Genomic DNA, 21,928 nt, shown 5'->3' on the forward strand with positions numbered 1-21,928 from the left:
ACTAAGACTGTGGAAGTAAATTGTCTTAGAAATTGAGGTTTATTTCTAAATGCATTAGCATTCCACCATTCTCAGTGGTTAGCTTCTGTGCCTAAATTCAGTAGAACCATATATTTCATACTCCAACTTCATTTTAGCAGGAAGCCTAGGACAACTTTAGGAGTAAATTAAACTTAGGACCCAAATTGCAGTTGTCATTTTAAAGGGGTTTTTTATATTAATTTATCTGCACGTGGCCCCTGAAGAGGCAGGATATGGGACTGGAAGGGTCTTTGGTCTCACCCAGTGTGGCTGCTGTTATGTTTCTCATACACTCCACCACAGCAGGATGTGGGAGGAAGGGAATGTGAATGTCAGGAAGGGAAAACACTGCCGGATATGAAGATGCCATAGGCCCGTGCCACTGTGCACTTCTGCAAGGCAGCAGGAAGGGTCTGTCCCCCACATCTGCTGAACAGGCCGTAAAGTCCTGCCTGGTTGAGCTATGCCAGAAAGAAACACAAAGGAGAGATTCTGTCATCTCTGCAGGAAGATTGATGACTCAGAAAATGAAAGGTTTAGCATGGCATGCAACTGAACTTAACAGATTTCATTAGCTGCACATACCTTTTTTTGTTATTTTTCGTTGTTGCTGCTGTGCTACCTAGAAACCTGAGCCTCATGGTGCTTCCAAGCTGGAAATACTCATGAGAAGATTCTCACTCTCAAAAATCTTAAGCAACAAGCAAAAGACAAAAGATGAAGAGAGCAGGAGGAAAAAGCCTTTAGTATACAGAGGACACCACTACTGTCGGATTATTTCTGGTGGGCGAATGCAGGATGGGCTGGAGCAACATCCCCACATCATCAGAGCCAGAAATGGCTACAACTGCAATAGAAGGGGTGCACGGTTCCATTGTGCTCTGTGACACAGGGAAGGGTGCAGCTCTGTTAGCCCTCCCATCAAATCCATGAATAAGAACAACTTACAGCTTTGCACCACATGTAGCCATTCATGTCTGTGCAAAGTGAGGGTAAGTAGCATTTCTGTGCTGGTGGAAATGTTCACACAAAAAATCAGGTCCTCAATATTTTATAAAACACAAATACTGCCAGCGATGGGTTTTAATGTAAGCAGCCTGTAAGAGAAGGAACTGGAAGCAGTTGGGACTTGGAGACTTTAACAGTAATTTACTTGAAAGAAAGAGTAGTTTCAACTGCAAGACCGTAACAGTCAGTCGAACACTGGGCAGTTGATACAATGCAAGCTGGTAAACAGGCTGAGCTGCTATTTCTGAATGACCGCCACACAAAAAGGTCCCATCGCATCTCGACTGCTCTGCAGGTCTGTGGGCCTTACTGCCGTTCTGCAACCGATGTGTCCTCTGGCTTCAGAGAATGTCTTAAATGTTTCATAACCTTCAAATCCCAAGCAACCTAGGAGAGCTTGCCTGTGCTTGTTTTATTTATGTTGCTGATGGGCTTTTTACAGTGATGAAAAATATTCAGCTTCACTGCCATGCTTAAGGTCAGGTGTAACATTCTGATCGGGCAATACCCTGAGAAGCTGGCAACCTTGGGTGGCTTCTTGCACACTGACAGGAGAACAAGCAGCTACTGGTTTGGGAAGGGAACCCCAATCTGTGCATTCCGTACAGGCTGTTTTTACCACCAGCCTCAACAGAGAAGGGAACTTACAGGTGCCTTCATGTGGTTCTGCAGCTCAGCTCTCTCTGCACATCCCCAGACACAGAGACGGTGACTAAAGATTTACTAACATTGTGGAGGTAGGGGAGGACAGGCAGAAGGGAAGGAGATCTCTTGGAAGTAGAGAAAACTGGAGCAGACACATCTGTCCCAGAGCTTGGGGCTGTACTATTAAGCTAAACAGTGACAGGCTTGTTCTCAGGCTCAGAGACAGTTTGTGACCATACTGTTAAATTGAGCTGGTCTCCAAAGCAGGGCCACCACACACAGGCTGCCTATCAGGAGCAGCTCCTGTTCACACTACAGTCCTGAATCACACCAGCAAATTACTGGGACAATTATTAGTTGGCCCAGATCAACTAGTTAAAAGTGTAACACTGGAGAGTATTATGGGAGGAGATATTCTGCTGCAATCCCCTTTGCTGCAGAGTGGCAATTACCTTTTTGGTGGCTGAGGAGGAGGAAGACCAGAGCATGGGGCAGCTACTCACTGCCCTTGAGACCCTAGATACTCTTGCAACCATCAAGCAACACGGACCCCCTTCCAGTGTCTTCTGTGGACTACACTGTGCAGCTGCAAGGGAGGCCATGCGGGTGAAAAGCAGGTCCTCCCAAAAAAGCCAGCAAGGAATGAAAACCTTTTGCAGCCAAGGCTAGAACTGGCCACATCACCGAGTCACCAAACAGCTCTTGCCCGGTTCCACAGAAATCCCACCTGGTCTTTCCTCTGGGCTGAACCTGCCCTGCCCCGGGCAGCCCCACAGCCACGCTTTACACTGCACACCCAGCTCCTGCCCAACCGTTCCCCTTGCCCAAAGTGCTGGGCCTTGTGTTTGCTACTGCAAAATATCTTGCCTGCACAAAGGCTTTAAATACGCTGTAGACATACAGACTGTGATCCAGACATTCTTTGAGGAGTGAGCAGTTGTTGCGTTCAGAGCATGTACTACTGAAAATACAGCAGTAACGGCATCAGGAGAAAGAAAATGCAGGCTTAATAATGGGGGGGGGGGGGGGGGGGGGCGGGCAGGGAAGAGTAGTAAATCAACATCTTTTCTGGCAGTTTGTCAATACCAACTTCAGACAAGTTTATTACAGTGATGAATATGCAGAGCACAAATTAATAGCTTCTCACTTATAAATCAGTCGGCTTAGCCAAACAATCCCTATTTGCTATTGAATATATTTGACGGCAATAATTTAGAGAAGATTAACTGAACAGTATTGCCAAGCTCTATCTGCTGTGTCTGAAGTTACTACCGGAGGACAGGTGTCTTTTTTCCACACAATTCCCCGTCTTCTGTGCACCAGTTTCGTGATGTCCCTAACACCATCAGTGGTTGTGAAGAGGTAAGGGCACATGCACTTCCGGATGTTAGTGTATGTTGTGCAGTGCACAGGTTTGCCATTTATTCCCTGCTTTAACTCTGCCCTTCAGAGTTACAGTTGCTATCTTGGATGGCACAAGCAATAAGCAATTATAAACTAATACCATTCACACATGAGCCCTTCTAACTTGATTGGGTAAATTCTCAAATGCTGGCATGCTACTTAACTTTCTTCTCATTCCTTTCTTCTGTCATGGCTCTTTTGTTGCCGATTCTGGTTTTGAATACCTTCTATATCACAGCTGAACTTTGCTAAAATCAGAGACAATAGGTGATGTTTCACCCACCTTGACAGTGCACTGTGTTGTAGCTTCCCATACAGCCATAACTTGCCCTACTTCGCTTAAAATTCAATCCAAGTCATGGCAAAGCTGTAATTTTTTTTAATGATTATTATTTTTTTGGTGATGAAAACTATATACTGTCAGCCAAATACAGACTACCTGCACAGAAACCTTGGAAGGCTGTAATCTCCGAGGACCTGTACCAATGGTGAAGGCCGAAGTAACTATGTTAATGTGAAGGGATTTGGGCAGCACCTGGTAAAAACAAAATAAAACCTGCCAAAAAAAACTGAAAAACCCCCAGCAAAATTGTGTGACACGTACCTATGCTCTGGCTGCAGTCATGCCCATAAACAGATTATTCTCTTCGATGAGCATACAGGGATAGTTTGCACAGGAAACAAGCGATAGCTGCCAAGCAGATATACTTGTTAAATGTGGTCACTCACAGCAGAGCCATCCAACTCGGTAGTACATTCCATTCCCTCGCCCTGGGCTAGGCAGGGGTTTTCCAGAGTGCTCCTCCGTGCTGCACCAGAGAGGATTTGGCCCTGTGCGTTTAATCTCTGATGCATTATGATTTTATTTAGAACACACTTAAGCTCTTCAGCCTCCAGGCTGCAGAGGCAAGGTGCCAGTCTTCAGCAAGAGGTGGAAGGACTATAAATAGAGCAGGCTAGGCTGCCACAAGCAGCTTTTGGTCTGCTTAAGTTTCTTGTTTGGCTTGGGAGAAGCAGAAACCCAATCCTCTGAGGAGATACAGCATAGTACAGGCACTAGCAACAGCCCTTCTCTCCAGCCAGTTAACCATCTTTCATTTTCCAGGCACAGAGATACAGCTACTTTCAGATACTACAGATACTTACAGATACTACCTTTCCTGAACAAAGACGGCACTACCCTTCATCTGTGCCTCCTTCCAGCTCTCAGCTTTTTGAAAACTCTTGCCATGCCAGCCATCACGTATTTTCATGAAACCAGCCACTCATGAGGGAAATGCATTCCTTCCTTTGCAAATCAACAAATAAAATTAATCCCAAAATTAAGTACCCAGAGGCAACATACGTTCAATCTTTTTGAGGCCCATGGAGCTTTAAGAAGCATTGTTTATTAGTTCTTGCTCTAATTTGTATCACCATCGTGTAGGCTCGCTAGGAGTGCTCCCTGGAGTTGTTTGTATAAGGAAAGGACATTTTTTGCTCTAGGCTAAGTACATAATAAAAATATCACCAAAAGCCCAGGCCTGCACTCAAGAGTTCTTTGTTTTCCCTCACAGGAACCTATACTGAGAGCTTTCTCTGTGCTTGACTCAGTTACTATTAAAGAGAGAAACCGTATTTTCACAAATTTCTGCTGCCTAGCACGCCTTTCAGAGAGTATATTTTATTTACAGCACAAAGCTAATGGAGGCCATCTTTGAGCAGTGCATTTTAGACTCAAAGCATTTGAATTGGTTCTTTGAACTCCCACACCCCCAGCTTCTCAAAGCAAGCTGCAGCCAAGATTGCAGAGCAGTAGTTCTCCCTATTCCCTCCTGCTGGGATGCACCCTAAGAGGGACAACATTTAAAATAATTTCAGAATATGCTCTCAGCATTACACTATGCACACAAACAGATGGAATTACTTGTGTCAAAAAAAAAAAAATCATATACTAAATATTACACTTGAAGGCAAAACATCAAGTCATAAGGAAGACAGCTGGATCTCATAAATCTTGGTCTTCCACCAAATATTTAGCCTACATCCCTTGAAAGAACACTTGCGGACCTACGTACATCTAGCGTGCTACACAACCTGCCATTTGCTTGCCAAGCCAAAGTGAAACCTGCACATATACCTGCACCAGAGGTTAGCGAGGCACGTTTTTGACAGATGGACAGACCTCATTAGCCCTTGCTCAGGGGTCTTGAAATTCTGAGGTCAGCCTTAGCAGCTTCGGTGCTGGCCCACAGCACTGGGAACTTACCTCACCAGAGCATCCCCATGGTTCTGGCCACAGCCGGGGCACCCTCCCCACACCAAGCCACTGAGCACAATGCCTCCTTCACAGGGGGGTGGGCTCCCGCCGGTCAAACCTCAGGGCTGCTCTCCTGGCAGCTAAGCTTTTGTTGCTGTTTCAGATACCTCCCGGTCTGATCAATGGGCTTTCATCCCCGCTGGCCCTTGCTAGTCCTGAGGCACAAGAGTCTGCGTCTGAAGGCAGGCTAGAGCCCAGCAGCAGCAGCAGCCTACTAACAGCATACACCTCCACAGGTGCATCAGGTTTACGGTCTGTTGCAATTTTCCTGCTGGCCCTCTTCTACTACACAAGCATTAATGATTTCTCCGTTCTGCAGTATTTAAGGTTTAATAGTTTGTGAGCCTTTTCTACCCACAGGTGCCTGCTGCTCTCTTTCCTCACCTGGTTTAATCAATTAAGAAACCCAGGAGTTAGTAAGGACAATTTTATTTCATTTTTTATTGTATTTATGTATGTAAATAATTGTATTTAGCTGGAATCTTAGATGAGAGAAAAAGTCCAAAGTCTCTCAGTCTAAAGCTTGTCACCTCGTGCTCTCCAGAACAGAGCTGCTGGACAATACACAATACACAGGCAAATTTGCAACCCATTTCCCTTTTAAGTTTGCAATTTTGCTATCCCAGTGTCATTTTACTAACACTATCCCAGTAACATTTTTCTGTTTGGAGGGGTAATGTTTCTAGATTTTGGGAAGCTGTAATTTTTGTATTATAAATAACTGTAACACAGCAGTAGCACAGCAGTATAGCCAGGTCCAGTTTGGATCCATCAGCACATTCAGACCTTTTAGTCCTGCCTCAGCCTCTAGCATGTGACTCGCTGCAGCAGAGCGCTCAGCAGCCCCAGCAAACTGAAGAGACAGCTTTGGGGAAGGTTGCAGAGCCGAGGACGTCACACAGTGCCAGGTCTGCATCTGTGCCATACCTCACCCCAGCCCTAGTGCTGCCCTTCCACCACATCTCCTCAACTCTCCCTTCAAGCCAGTTTCCCCCTCTGCTCTCTGGCTTCCGCGCTGCTTCCCCCATTTGCCACCTTCCCTGCCTTACCCTCCGTACGTGGCCGTTTCCAGCTGCACCTTGCTCGGATGGCAGCTGGTGGCAGGCCCAGGACAGACATAAGGCCCCAGCAGGTCTCTCCCGGCAGCCCAGCCTCCACCTTCGGGAGCCGTCCCTGGGAGGTCAGGCTTGGTGTGCCACAGGTGACTCGCCTGAATTTGTCAGCTACCCATTCCTCATCCCGAAGTCTGAGAAATCAGAGCTTCTTTGCAAAAACGGCCACACAGGGGCTTTCCCGTTGTTAACCTGGAGAAAGTCGACATTTTCCTATGACAATCTGGTTTCACCAATAGTTAAAAACTGAAACTTGCATAAACACGTACGAGTCAGCTGAAAGCCAACAGCAGGCAAAGAAGTGCCAAATAAAATCATCATTTACTGAAATTATGAAAGCCCCAACCACACATCCATAAATAGGGGACAGTCACTGGATGTGCCTTCTAAAAAGAACTGCCAGCAGCACACGCTGGTGAAATCCGAAAAGAAACACACTGGAGATAAAAGGAATTACAATGAGAAGTTCAGGTGAAACTACAGTAACAAAGCTACCCTGTCACATCAGGTTTTGAAGAAATACCAAATCCACTAAAAAGAGACAGCAAGCTGGCTACCTTATAAAGTTTTTCAGGATGGAGGTAAGTTTTAGTGACTTTTGCTGCAAAACTAGTGAAGTTTTACCCAAGTACTGACGCTGTTCCTGTAAACTTACACAAGTACATTCCTTCTCTAAATCTCCAGATGTTTGAATAAGAGGTTTTGTTCTTATTAAGACAACACTCCACACAATTTTATTTGTAGAATACCAAGTTGCAGACAGATACAAAACCAGAACATAAAAACTTGTTACAAAACCAAACTAAAATAATAAAACACTGCATTTTTCTCAATAGTTTAATTTTAATATGATCTTTTAAAAAAAGCTTACTTCATTAAATCTGAATATTTCAGCATTCATTATAGTTTCTGTAATGTATTAAAGAATCCTAAGTCACTTTAACACACATTCTAATTAATGTATCCAATAACACAGGGTTTCTGTGAGGGAGCATATAGTAGCTTCCATTGCATGAATGCATATGGACAATACTATATATAAAAAAAGTCGAGCCATTTAACAAGTGTGAACAGATTTGCAATGTGTTTAAACTGAACACGATTTAAAGTGATTTTTGAAATTACAGGTTGTGCTAACACAAAGGCACATTTTATTTTAAATGTAAATTCACATTTCTAGAAGGTAAGACTTCTGTGCCCAGGCAACTTCAAGCCATTGCGGCACAATCACTGAAACAACTCGAACTGCACGTCTCTCAACTTTCAACAGACAGATCTGGTTTCTATTTCTTTAATCCAGTTTTAGAACGGGAGAAATTAAATTAAAATCAGGAGGGCTCTCCCTCCCATATTTAGAGACTGCAAACTATACTGCTTTCTCCATCAGAATTTCTAGTTTTCCTGTTAAACTTTGTTAAGCTTCGTAACTATCAGCACCCTCACAGTTTGGTCAAAGGCACCACAAACACACAGTCCCTTTTTGTCAGGGCTCCAGTCTAGGCTAGAAATCGGCTGCGTTGACAGAGTCACGTTCTGCAGGAGACTGACAGAACCTGCGACCCCCATCTCGGCTCCTTCAGAATCCTTCTTCGAGCGCTGAGCTGGGTACTCACTGGCAATAAGAGAAGTACACAAAAACACGCACTTAGAATTTACCGATACAAACACACCACTATCCTCTTTATTTTCAAAAGAAGGGTTTCCTCTGTGCTACAGATAAGGCAAACAAATGTCTTAAAAATAACGAATGATCGCATCCAGCTATATTCACACTGTATACTTAGTAAATATTTCATGAAAGAAAAAACAAGGCAGGAAGTTTTGAATCCTACCCCTCTCTTCTATAGCCCCTCATGTTTCAACTGTTTGGCTTTTACCACAGGCAAGAAAATTTCATCTCAGCTATCCCATTGAAAATTAACGCACCTACTTCACTGCGTTCAGGATGATTAAATTATTTTGCCATCTAACAGAAGAAGATGTAAACATTAGAACCATTAAAAGTTCAGGCTTTCAGTACTCTTTTCAGACATCACTGTTACTATATGAGAGTTTTAAGAAATCCACTTTCTTCCATTTATCACCTTGTTAACCAAGGATAAAATTAGCTCTTGGTTATGTTAAGAAAACTGACAAGGGCAAAATTCACCTGTGCTGCTGTTATGTTCTTTTAGTGATTAATTCAAGATTCCAGATCAAGTACTGACACTGAAATCACCCTTTCCTACTGCATTCGTAAGCAGTAATTTTAACTAGATGTTCTGAAGCTGGAAGCAGGACCCCACTCATCATTTTCAGGAAGATTCTTTCTTAAAACATTAAATGGTTTTCTTACTCTTCCTGTTGCAGGCTGGAGAACCATCACTTACTATTTCCAGAGATGAAGGCTCCCAGCTCCTCCACTTGTCATGAATATATCTCTGTTCTGTGGTAGGTGTCGAACCTGCCATATGGTAGATTTTTGTGCCTAATAAAAAAAATAAAATAATCAGCATTACATAAAAGTCGGTTACGGATGAGCTTTACAGGAAAGCATGCAGAATCTTAAAAGAAGAGAACCTGGCCTTCCCATGATGGGTACTGGAACATTCGTTCTGAGGTACCTTTCCTTCCTCCAGCCTTGCAACCTGCTGGCATAGGAGCAGCCAGTTCCCACACAGGAGGAGCCAAGTCAGGCCTGCAACCCGCCCCGTTCTTCCAGAGGGATAAGGCAGCAGCCCTACCAAGGCTACCACTCGCTAGGACCTCAGCTTCTTTGGGACCGGCCACACGAGCAAACTGCTCGCGGCTGCATAAGCATGGCTTTTGGAACTGCTCAAGAACTACGGGATTCCCAGGCTCTCACATGACCCGGTCACAGGGTTCACTTCACTGACATCTCTCAAAATCATGACTGGAAGGGAATATATTACAAACACTGTGCAAAAACAACAAGCAATCTACAATTCAGATTTACATCTCAGCCAGAGCACAGCAAGGCTAGACAGCAAAAGAAACCTCTTAGGGAAAAACCTCAACACAGGTACTCTGGCTTAATGCATCTTTGTCTGTAAATGTTCAAAACGAAAAGCTTAAACGCAGTAAAGGTAAGAAATTCCATTTTCACATTTTGATTATTACAAACAATAATTCAGTAAATACTTTTTGCGTTCTCTAATCAAAGTACTTCCAACATCTTATCTGCTTTGAATGGTGATCTGGAACATGTTAATTTATAAAGATATTAAGTTGATACTCAGCTTTTTCTAGTTTAGGCAAGTCCTGGACAACTTCACCACAAAAGTTAACTTTTCTCTAATTAGCATCAGATTTTGTTCACTTAAAAACAAAAAATTTAAAAAATACTGTTTTATAAAGACCTTAAACTAACCAACACAGTGGTCACAGATGGAAGAAAACAAGGTTATAAAAGTTCTCTATATTTAACAGCCTCCAGGCCACTAAGTCTCTCCTATATATCCTTTCACTCACTCTTAATATCCCAGTCAAAAAAGTTTGGTTCTGAAGAAGAGTAATTATTTCTATTTTTCAAGAGGTGTGATGACTGCAGGATGAAAAGCGTTTGCAGAGGGCTCACTTTGTTTGGGGATATATTTAAGATTTGAATCTGCATGCTCATCACAATTTAATATGGCCTTCCATAACATGACTCCCAGACCAGGGGCACAGCTGAGTGCACAGAGGTGCAACTGCAACAGAACCCGAAGGCCGGAGAAGCCCAAATATCAGGTTATAAAAGGGAGGAAACCTGGGTGAGCGCTGGCAGCTGGACGCACAGGAGCCCTTCCACTGCGTGCACCTGTGGCCACACCAGTTAGCGTCCCAGTACCCTGGGTATCTAATCACCTATCAAAGACAGCGCTTTAGACCAGTAGAACTTTGACAGCCTATATTCAAAAGGTTCGTCTCTTATTAAGAAATTCTGTTTCCCCATACCTTCTCTGAAACAGAAGCAAAACCTTTGGTTGGATGCTGAGTTCTCATATCGAAAACATGAAATTTTCCCTCAAGCGATGTGGCCACTAGCTTGTTCATATTTATATCTTTTCTGTCAAACTCCACACTGCAAACCTGGAAATATTAAACAAACAACAACATTCAGGCTTGAAATTCAGCCAACTGCTAAAGAGAAAAAAAAAGGGAGTTTTGTGATTTGTAAATATATATTAATCATTGGTTATTTTTACAATGATATCACCTATTTGGAAATAAAAAAATAATCTGAAAGCATAAATCAACTGAAGAACACCCCATGCTATCCAGACCAGGAATTTAAGAGGTTCAATTTGCTGAACCTAAAGAAAAAGATTCCTTGGTACAATCTCAGCAGAACTGTCTTCTCAGTAAGTTTCAGACGAACAGTCCTTTTAATTTTTCCATCCTGCATAGGAGCTGGAATGAAAAATACTTTTATGGTTTCCTTACCCCATTCTTAATGTTGGTCTCCCATCGTAGTGACATTGTTTTTAAGTCAAACAATTTAATGTCCCCATTGTCATATCCAGCACATACAACACGTTCCTCTTGATTGTAAGCATTGCCTGGGCACAGAGAAAGAGTTAATCAAAACAGAGAAACCCTCTCTCATCTGTACATTTCAGACCTCCTAAGCCTGAAATTTCAACTTACATTTATGCCACAGAAATATTACTATTGGGATATTAAGATTTAAAGAACCGGCTGGTTTTCAAACCTAAAGTGTACAGAAAAATACAGCTTCAAAACTGACAAGTCTGTTTCTTTTAAAAATACGAACAAAATTCTTATCCCCTCTGCCAACTACTGCCTAAACCGCACAGACTAAGTACTGCACACTGTTCTTGTAAACTTCTACAAATACATTCCTTCTCTTAAATCTTCATCTGCTATAAACCACACTCCTCAGACAGGACCATGGCACCGGAGCGGAAAGTGGTTCAGCAGCCCGTGAACCAGCCTCTCAAGCATGAAATGTGAGTGGGACAAGAAGGCTTTTCTGCAGACACAGCCGCAGGGAGGCCCCAGGTGTTACCATGGCCATCACTAGACATCACCACCTCCAAAACCCCTCAGCTCACAGGATCAAGGAAGCACATCAGTGTCTGAAATCAGTTAGCCCAGAGCACGTAGTTCAAGATAAACCTGGCCTTGGCTCAAGCTTCAGTAACTCAAAAGAAAAATTGAAGGACGCTTTTTTGCTCTGTTCATCAAAGCAGAAAACAAAGCTATCAATTGCGACAAGCATTACAGTTGCACTTTCTTGCCAGGAAATATCATCTCCTTACTATCAAATTTGCTATTATAATCCGTGCGCTTATTAGCAGTTGTAAAACTTGGTCCCCAACTCTGGAGGCAAAACCAGAGCTAATCCAGAAATACTAGCTTGTGTAGAACCCAAGCAGCTTGTTCTCTCCAGAAGAAAAATGCAGAGCACACATCAAGCATCGCAGTTGTCTTTAATTAGCTCTCAGCTACAAGGATCTTTTCTTAAATTAACGCTTTAACGCTTGATAGTTGGAACTACAGAACAGTGATTGGTTACATGAGCACTGCAACATTTACTGTCCTTGGGACAACGCAGCTGGATATACTGTTTTTATGTTCCTAGGCATACAAATAAAGCTTGCACAGCTTATCTGTGAAACCACAGAACCACAGACTCATTTAGGTTGGAAAAGACCTTCAACATCATGGATGATGATGACCAAAGGTGGTAAGAGAATGAGTCCAAACCCCAGCTATAACAAAATTGGCTTGTTTGGGGAAAAAAACCAAACCAACCCAAACAAAAACATTAAAAACACCTACAGTTGGCAACGTTGAAAACCACAATGTGTTACTTATGTGTCCATACAAAATAAGCTATTCCATAACATCCCGAAATACTCTGGTAAATTGTCAAAGCACAGTCATATTAGAGGAACGGTTATAATCTGATAAATTACCAAATGCTACTGTCCAGCAGTCTCTTTTGCTCTCTCCCTGTACAGGTTCCATATTAGCGACAGGAGTATCCTTCTGTCTGGGGTCCCATACCTTCACAGTTCCTGTGAAAGAAGCACAATGGATTTTGGATTCTGGGTGCACTGTCACATTGTGCTCATCTTCCCAGGGAAGGCCTCTGCTCTTCAGCCTGACCATTCAAAACACAGGAGCACCTCTTTCAATTCCAGAAAGCCAGACTGCATTTAGTGGATAGGGGGAGGAAAAGGAGGGGGAAAAAATATCAAACCAGAAATAAAGCGAAAGTATTTGTTAAGGATATATGTTCTCTAGCTGATATTTTGTATTTATTCTGCTTTGTATCCCTTCTGTCCCATGCTCAGTGACAACAGTATCTTTTGCTTATCTGCAGCTCTAAAAGAATTAGAGAAAATTGGTGCCAAGGGAGATTCAAAAGACAGTGTATGAAGAACTAGTTGCAACAGATTTGTAACTAGTTCAGATGGCAGACTGAGCCTGGCCATCAAAGCTCACAGACTACTTTCTCAGCGTAACTGAAAAGACTTTCAGAGTTCACTAACTCACCATCTCGACTGCCAGTCACAATTTCTGGTGCACCTTCCCCAATTCCTAAGCCACCTACACCATCTATACTGTTTATGATTTCCTTATGACCTTTCACAGAATACACTGGTATTTCAGGAGCTTCTAAATTCCTAGGTAAGAAAGAAAAAGAACAGACAATATGGCATTTTCCTTGACACTCAAGATCTGTATAAAAATGAGAGGAAACTTGAGCACAAAGTATATAAGCTCAGATTAACAGTGGGAACAAAATATGGATGTCACCATTAAGAACCATGAGTCTTTGTTCCTTCTTTGGCTACTGCTTTAGACGAGTGCAAAAGTTTCTGCTCAGTTCTGGACTTCCCTGTTTGTAAAGGCAGCTGTGGGATTCACCAGAGAAACCCTTAACAAACAGGTTTTATGTTGGGCTCAAAATTAATCACACTACAGATCAAAATACTCCAATTAACTTTACTTTCAGTAAGTATATAAACCAACCTTATTCACTGATCCCCACCCAGCTCTGACTACTGCTCTTCAAATGGAAGTTGCATCCAGCTACGAGTTTCACAGTTCTTTCCCACAGGTTCTCATCCTTTGAGAATCCTGCAGAATTTTATTTTAGATTTCAACTAGTGACTAATCCATGTTTCAGCAAAACAGAACGAAGAGTTCCTTGGCAAAGGAAATAGAATAATAATAATGAACACCTTCTTTTTCAGCCTGTAACTTTATTTGATAATCAATTTATCTACACAAGTTAATTATACAAATCGTTCAGGGACCTGAAAACAACATTTGAAACTTCAAGATTAAAAGTATGTATTTAATCTAGACATCAAAATTAGGCTGAACACAAACTCTTACTTGCACTCATGCATCCATTCAAAAGCCTTTTTTCAGAAGAGGGCCTCGCAGAGGTTTAACAGGTTTTTGTAGCTGCACGCAGAAGATGCAAGTGAAAACAGCTTTGAATTCAACCACTGTGCAGAATTCACATTGCTTTTACAAAACGGGCATGGTCCAAACACAGTAGCCAGCGAAGCTTACAACTAGGTCCCAACCATATGCAGCACCAGGAGCATCTTACACAGAAGGCAGCCATTGTACAGAAACATCAGACAGACTCTGACAACATCAAATAAAAAAGCTTTGAGAGTATCCGCGCTTACCATATGTTAAGGTTTCCACCAAAATCTCCTGTAGCCAAGTATCTTTGCTGCAGAGATGTAGCACCAAAAGTTCCACATTTTAGAGGTTTAGCCTTTTCGATCTTTTAAAAAAGGATACATTCTGTGTCAGTACATGGGAAAACACGACACCAGTGCGGCAGCAGTTCTTGAGAGTCCGTGGGTGGCACGTTTCAGTGAAATACGTACATAGGTTTTTTGGCATAAAACACAATCAAAATGCTATCACAGGCAAATTACACTTTGCCTTTATTTCAGAGAAAAGCAGAGACTCCAGTTCAGTGGTCTTAAAAAAAATACGTATTTGCACTTTAGCTTGTTAATGATAGTCATTAGAGGCTGCTGTCTCTGCTGATTTGCATATATAGGGCAGAGGGGATGCCAGCCAGGAGGGGAGCCAGGCCCAATCCTGCACCTTGCTGCGCATTGCCCCCAGCGCCAGCCGGCGTGGCGCAAGGGCCTGGGCCCGTCCCGAGTGGGGCTGGGGGCCTCGTGCTGCCGAGAGGATGGCACGGGGGGTGAGGCACCCCACCACCCCAGGGCCACGCAGCCCCGCACCCACTCACTCCCCCCCCCAGCCCCCTGTCAGCCTGCACGTACCCGCACTCACCCCCCTGTCTCAGCCCACAGCCACACACACCCCGCCACGCAGCCCTGCACCCACTCACCCCACGCACCCCAGCAGCCCCCTCTCACCCCACACACCCCCCCGTCTCGCCCCACAGACATACACCCCACCACCCCACACACACCCCCACTCACAACCCCACCCCCCACTACCCTCCTCAACCCCCCCACTCCTCTCACCCCACACACCCCCCCCCTCTCACCCCCGACTCCTCTCACACCCCTACCCCCCCACCGCCCCTCTCACCCCACACACTCCTCTCACTCCACAGGCCCCCACCCCGACCCGTTTCACCCCCCCGACTCCTCGCCGTCCCTATCCCCCCCCCCCCCCCGACTCCTCTCACGGTCCCTACCCCCCACCCCCCGCTCACCTCCTGCAGCAGCGCCAGGCGGCCGCCCCGCAGCTCGTACAGCTGCAGCAGCCCGGTGCCGCGGGCGGCGCTGCCCAGGCACAGCACCCGCGCGCTGCGCGGCACCCACTTGCAGTCGAACAGGGTGTAGCTCAGCGCCTGCTGAACGTGCGCCACCACCTGCGGCCGCTCCGGGCCCGCCGCCGCCGCCATCCCCGGGCCGGCACCCCCCGCCCGCCCCCCGCGCAGCCGGCAGGGCCGCGGGCACCGGCGGAAGCAGGGCGGCGGGGGCGGGGCGGCGCGCGGGCCCTTTCCGGCGGGCGCTGAGGCGGCGCGTGGCGCGGCGGGAGCGCGGGCCGCCCGCCATGGAGGCTGAGGCGGCGGCGGCCCCGGCCGAGGGCGGCTTCACCAGCGTCGTGTCCAGGCGCGGCCGGCGGAAGCGGCGGGCGGCCGGGGGGGCCGCCGCGGACACGGCTATGGACACGGCGGAACCGCGGCCCAGCAAGAGGCCGGCCTTCCCGCCGGTGGCCGCCGAGGCGCTGGGGGTACGCGGGGAGCGGGGGGCAGGCTGAGGGGGTACGCGGGGGATGGGGGAGGCTGAGGGGGAACGTGGTGGGGGAGGAGGCTGGGGCGGTACGTGGGGGGGGGAGGCTGAGGGGGTACGCGGGGGGGGGGGGGGGGAGGAGGCTGAGGGGATACGTGGGGAGGGGGGAGGCTGAGGCGCCCCCAGCGCCTTCCTGGCCCTTCCTGCGCTTCAGCGCCCGCTCCCCCCACCAGGTTGGGAAGGGCGAGCTGCGGAAGGTGCCCGTGCCGGCCAACAGGTACACGCCGCTGAAGGAGAACTGGATGAAGATATTCACGCCCATCGTGGAGCATCTGCAGCTGCAAATCAGGTTTAATTTGAAAACGAGGAACGTTGAAATCAAGGTAAGGACGGCTCCTGCCCCCCCTGGCTGGCCCCGAGGGGTGCCCCCCCCTCACCTGGGTGCTTCAGAGTTATTCTTGGTCTAGTTCTGGGACATTAGAGGAAATAAATGAGATGATTAACAAAAAAACATCTACAGCAGGCCAGAATTCCAGGCTCATACAGATCTCAGTGCTGGAGGAGCCTTGGAAGTCCCAGATAACGCCTCGGAAAATGGGAACTGTGTAGTTGCACCTGACCAGAGAACCCTCACTGGGGATCAGAATCTGCCAGTTACGGCTTAGAAGCCAGTAGCTGATGCAGGAAAAGCTCAGAAGTGTTGATCTCTTCCAGGAGGGGCCAGCACAAGCTGGTGGGGGGACATCACTCCTGCCTCCTCAGGAGAAAATGACATACTCGAGGATTAAGGATCTTAGGCTACGTGTTAAGAGTTTTGGAATGCAATGTTCTCCAGATATTTAAGGCTACTAAACACTTAGGTATGCTCCTAAATACTGACAGTTTTGAATTAACAGCATCTTTCGAGGGGGCCACCGAAGCTAAAAATGTCTTGTTTGTGGCAGAAGGGCCTGTAATTTAATAGCTTTTGATTTTTCTTCAATGGATTGCGCTGCAATAGCTTATGGTACAGATACCGATACATAATTGTACATCTTGTAGGTGCTCGTTCTTTAGCCTTATTCCTTCTTAGGAATATTGAGCCCAGCTGTTTGTAAATGTACATCCAAAGCTCACACTGTGCTTTTGACATACAACTTACTGTGTTAGCAACGTTGGCGTTATGAGATCTTCTAACATAGTAGTGAAAATATAGACACCAACAGGAATTTTGCGTCCTAACTTTGAACCTTACTGCCAGTTCAATGGTAGCAACTAAAGGAAAGGTGACAGAACTATCCCTTACTTACACTTTAGAAATAACTTGGAAGAAAAGGTGAGGAAGAGCAGGAACTCTTGCAATTCCACTGAATAACTGTGCAGGTGAAAAAGCTGGGATTTTACACCGCTTTTTGATACAAAATGATGTCTGGTTGGAAAGTGAGGTGGTTGTGTTCCTGATCAAGCAGATTTCATTTTGTCTGTATCTATCATGAACGTAAAATGATTGAAAACTTTGGAATGAGTTTCTGTCATTTCTTTGATGTGGCATAGAAGCCATATATGGCATTTCAGAATACTTTTTATGTATTCCAGACATTAATGTATCTTCCTTAATTAGAGTTTCCTGCTTTGCTTTTCTTTTCTTACAGCTTCAAAAACTGCTCTTTTCCAAGCTGCCCCCGTTAGGCTTTGTAAATGCAGATGTGCGCAAGCTTTTCCACTGGTAGCAGAGGAATGCTTGGTTTTAGAACATGAACTGAAAAAAATGTGCCAAACGGCAAATCCTGTGGCCTCTGCTGGTAGGGTGGGGAAAAACCATATATAAAACTTAAACACTGCAATACTTGCTCCTTTGTCGGGTCAGTTTGTTCCTGGTTCCAAGTACCTTGTTAATCTTTCTAATCCCGTATGTTTTATTAAGCCTGTCCAGGCTTCTGTTCACCTGCTAAAACACCTTTAGGATATTGTCAATAGATTAACTTTCTCTCCTTAAGCTGCCTCCTGCCATCATCCTTCTCTTTTTCCAGCTGTTCTGTGTTGCAGGTTAGTTTGTGTTGGTTTGGGGGTGGTTTTTTCCATAAAAAGGGTTCTCCTCAGTCAGTGGTGGGGTTTTTTCAGGAGCATCTCTTTTTCCCTCCCCTCCAGGCACAGGCTGTGGTAGTTGATGCATTCTTGTTCTTGAGGTTCAATGTTATAAAAAGGCACAAAGTGTGTTACTTGAGACTTTCAGTAAAAGACGGTGTAGGAGCATGACCTGAATGTGGCTTTTTTTATGGTTAGACTGTTATCTCTTAGATTTTTCAAGTCCTCATCCTGCCTGCAGAGAGTTAATTTGCAAATATAACTTCTTGCCTTGCAGACTTGCCAAGAGACAAAGGATCTCAGTGCTCTAACGAAAGCAGCTGATTTTGTAAAAGCATTTATACTTGGGTTTCAAGTAGAGGTAAGTCTCCCAGTGGCTGGACCATGACGTAAATTGAATTTACTTGCATGTCATCTTTGGCCTCTCTGGAAATTACAGTAAGAAAGGAATAAAAATGTTTCGGTGGTCTTCTAGAAATAGATTTGTTTGAAATTGTGACTGCATGCAATTCTAGTTTCTTAGGCTAATGCAGGATAAAAAAAGTAACCTTCAAACAGCACGTCATTAAAATGACGAAACAGAGGAAATACTGTATGTGAGAGGCAAGCATGAAGCAGTAAAGGGCTCTGAGATGCTCTGCAGCTGTGCAGACTGCTCATTTTGCGTTAGGCCCAGCCAGTGACCCTTCAGTCTTTCCCAAACTCAAAGCTTTACTTTGAGAAAACCAGCCCCGTTTCTGCAGTGCTACGGGGGCTGCGCACTGCTGCAGGCAGTCTCCTACGGCCTTCACTGGTACTGCTGGGGGTGGGTGAAGGTGGTGGTGGCTAAGCACATGTAGGGTTCTCTACACAGAAATAAAAATTTATGTTGCTGTTGAAAAAGTCAGTCTAGCCTGCCCTGTTTGATCTGTTAAGTGGTGAACTACTACTCATGTCCCCTGTTTACATGTATAAATAAAATGTGAGCTTTCAACTCTTGTGGTACTGTAACACTCATGCTAGTAACAAATCTGTTAATATTTCAGGATGCTCTTGCTCTCATCAGATTAGATGATCTTTTTCTAGAATCATTTGAAGTTACAGATGGTGAGTAGTTTCTGCTGCAGTATTGAAGTAGTTGTGCATACCCTCTGCAGGTTTTTTTTTCTTGTTTCCCCCCTGCTATGCATGTCACTTACCTTCAGGGATCAGGAAAACCTTTGTGCCGTTACACAGAATTACTGTCTAGGTAGAGGTGGCTTGAATGGGTGGTCATTTTTCTAACATGTCCCAACAAACCACCCCCAACCCTCATCCTTAAAATTACATCACTCAAAGTGATTTTTCATGTATCACTGGCACCCCTCAGAGCAGCACCTAAATCTGCTCTATTTCATTTCTACTGGTGTTGCGTGTACTTGGGCTCTGTTTCTTTCCTCAGTCTTAACTGCTCAGTAACGAAGGGGAGCCCTGTATGAGAATTGCTCTCTGATACTAAAGACCTCACGGCTGGCAGCACTGGATGCTGTTTTCACTTCTGTATTCACCATTGGAAAGTTGCTTTTGTATTACTTCAAATGGGTTGTGTCTGGTAACTTGAACAAGGGGAGCATTACAAAAATACACTCCATGTTGTTACACTGAGCATTTTTCTCATTTTAGTCAAACCCTTGAAGGGAGATCATCTGTCAAGAGCAATAGGGAGAATAGCAGGAAAAGGCGGAAAAACAAAGTTCACGATAGAAAACGTAACCAGGACACGAATTGTTCTTGCTGACGCGTAAGTACTGACTTTCTTCCAGGCAGAGCACCATCCCATAACTGATCCGTATCCTCTTCCAGGAAGAAAGACAACTTGAGGGTTTTTCAAAACCGTTGGAGAGCAGCAGTAAAACAAATTGAAGTGGTGTTTTTAATGACTGCTATTTGCGTACTTATTTGACCCTTTGTTATGAGAATGCTGCCAATGTCACCAGCCCACCTAGAACTGAGTAATTCCCCACAGCGAAGAATTCCTTAGCAATAATCGGTGTTGAACCCACCAGCCCTGCAATGTTTTCCTCCATAAAGCTGCTACACTCTTAAATTCACAAAAAGTTAACATCTATTTTAAAAAGGATGTAGGAGAGCACAGATTTTATGTTGTAAGTTTTCTTGTTTTGAGGTGTGGGGGGATTTATTTACAAGTACAGAAAAGGAACTAGTACACTGGTCTGAAATTCCACATTCCTCTCAACATCCAACTCATCAATTATGTAATCAGATAGTGGGGAAAAGCCTAACTGATGCTACTTTGCTTTTTACAGGAAAATTCATATTTTGGGATCTTTTCAGAACATCAGAATGGCTCGAACAGCAATTTGCAATCTAATTTTAGGTAAGTCCTGTTATCTTCTCTATTACATAGAAACAGATCTTGGCAGTTTGAGATTGCTTTCTGTGGGTCTTACCTTCTCCCCTGGTGCGTCCACACCTGCTTTTGGAGCAGGAAGCTTTCTGGGAGTTGGCTTCATTGCCCATATATATTTATATAAAGAGAAGGGTTTGGGGAAGAAGCAGCAGGGAGCCCAGAGCTTGGTTTCTGGCTCCAAACGCCTCTCTGTGGTGCAGAAAGCACTTTCTGCCTTTTGATTTAGCTGCAGCATTCCCCAAGAGGCTGTTGTGAATGCACTGTCTAGAAAGCTGAAGGAGGCAACCCCCATCCACTGCAGTTCAGCTCTGCACTTGCAGTAACAGAGAAGGTGGCTGATCTTGGCCATCCTTCTCACCCCTGGGCTTATTTCTCCACTTTAACACAGACACAAGTGCAGAACACCTGTTTGACACACGTTACCTTGTTTGCTGACTGCATTTGTGCTTTCTTCTGCAGGAAGCCCTCCATCAAAAGTTTATGGCAATATCAGGGCAGTGGCCAGCAGAGCAGCAGAAAGGTTCTGAGCACCACTGAGGGCTGGGGCTGGCGGTGCTTCCTGTGTGCTCCAGGCCCAAGCGCCAGCAGCACTGTCTTCTCTTTGATTTGGATGCCCAGAAGAAAACCACGACTACTCCTGCAGTCTGACTCTCTTCAGAAGTGCTGTCTGATTGGAACACACTTCATGTTCCTGTGTAGTCATTAAATGTTATTTTAAATCTGTTGTGTCTCTCTCAGAAGTACAGGCACCTCATTTGACTTAAACTTAACCTCAAAAGTGTGCTTCATCAGGGATCTTCTGATGTTCAGCAGCAGGCTGCCCAGCTGGTCTCTGCTGCTGATGGAACAGCATATCACATGAAAACGGTAAAACAACAGAAGTAAATAGCATATGAATGGGGTTTTTTTTTTTTTCATTTTATTATCAAAAGTTATCTCTCAGGGCAGCCTCATGGAGCTAAGAGGCACCAGGTTAAGAACTTGCCAGAGTACCAGAGCACAGCGGTAGAGTGTTGTGTCTGCTTCAAATGCTACATGTGTGACACCAGTCACAGTCTCCCTCCGACATAAATGTGGGCCCTTTCCTCCTGACCCTGCCAGCCAAACCCAGTGCCGAGTCACAAAATAATTTGGTTTGTGAAGGAAAACAAAAACTGAAATGAGATTATCAAAACCACTAGCAAACTTGTGGTTTTTGCTCGCCGTCTGCAATTCCAGCGCAGCACTCTATAGTATGGCATTATTATTATAGCCAAATAAATTCAAGGCTTCAATCACCAAAATTTAAGACTGGCTGAGTGACCCCAACATACAGCTCTTGGCAGCCTGAGCTACAGTGGGGAAGAGCACGTCCATTCGAAGTGGCTCAAGGTGAAGGCGCACCTACCTGGTTGGCATCTTTTCTGTTTGCTGGCTGCTTGTGTCACTTACCTCAATTAGTGTGAAATGTAACAGGGGAGAGCGAGGCGAGGACACACAAGGGTGACCCGATCTCTATCCCAAGGCAGGTGACACCAGCCACGAGCAGCAGAGAGGGCAGCACACAGAAGGGCCGAACAACCACACCACAAGGAGCAACAGCAAAGGGCTCCTGCAAAGGCCGCACCTGCCGCAGGGAGGGCCGCTTGCCCCAGCAGGTCTCAGACCCTTCCCCAAGAAAGCAGCTGCCTGTCATTCTCTACCTGCACTAATGTTAGCGGGGGGGGGGGGGTGGGTGTTTAACTGCCTGCCACTTCGACCATCATCCTGAATGTAGGATTTAAAACAAGGTATTTTATCCAAT

The 21,928-nt window shown here is 45.2% G+C and overlaps 2 protein-coding genes across 2 annotated transcripts; one reads left to right on the forward strand and one right to left on the reverse strand.

Moving 5' to 3' along the window:
* Positions 1-7,194: 7,194 nt before the first annotated feature.
* On the reverse strand, positions 7,195-15,424 carry WDR92 (WD repeat domain 92). The gene is made up of 8 exons (XM_037392906.1): positions 15,170-15,424; positions 14,151-14,251; positions 12,997-13,127; positions 12,414-12,515; positions 10,915-11,030; positions 10,426-10,560; positions 8,859-8,956; positions 7,195-8,101 (listed from the first exon to the last, which is right to left on the reverse strand). Exons 1-8 carry the CDS (start codon positions 15,359-15,361, stop codon positions 7,894-7,896), a joined length of 1,083 nt encoding a protein of 360 aa, XP_037248803.1. The 5' UTR covers positions 15,362-15,424; the 3' UTR covers positions 7,195-7,893.
* Positions 15,425-15,464: 40 nt separating this feature from the next.
* PNO1 (partner of NOB1 homolog) lies at positions 15,465-21,036 on the forward strand. Its single transcript, XM_037392907.1, has 7 exons — positions 15,465-15,693; positions 15,926-16,075; positions 18,034-18,117; positions 18,782-18,842; positions 19,398-19,515; positions 20,042-20,112; positions 20,605-21,036. Exons 1-7 carry the CDS (start codon positions 15,514-15,516, stop codon positions 20,670-20,672), a joined length of 732 nt encoding a protein of 243 aa, XP_037248804.1. The 5' UTR covers positions 15,465-15,513; the 3' UTR covers positions 20,673-21,036.
* The last annotated feature ends 892 nt before the right edge of the window (positions 21,037-21,928 follow it).

The sequence above is a fragment of the Falco rusticolus genome, chromosome 6 (genome assembly GCF_015220075.1).
Source record: "Falco rusticolus isolate bFalRus1 chromosome 6, bFalRus1.pri, whole genome shotgun sequence".
NCBI classification, from domain to species: Eukaryota; Metazoa; Chordata; class Aves; order Falconiformes; family Falconidae; genus Falco; species Falco rusticolus.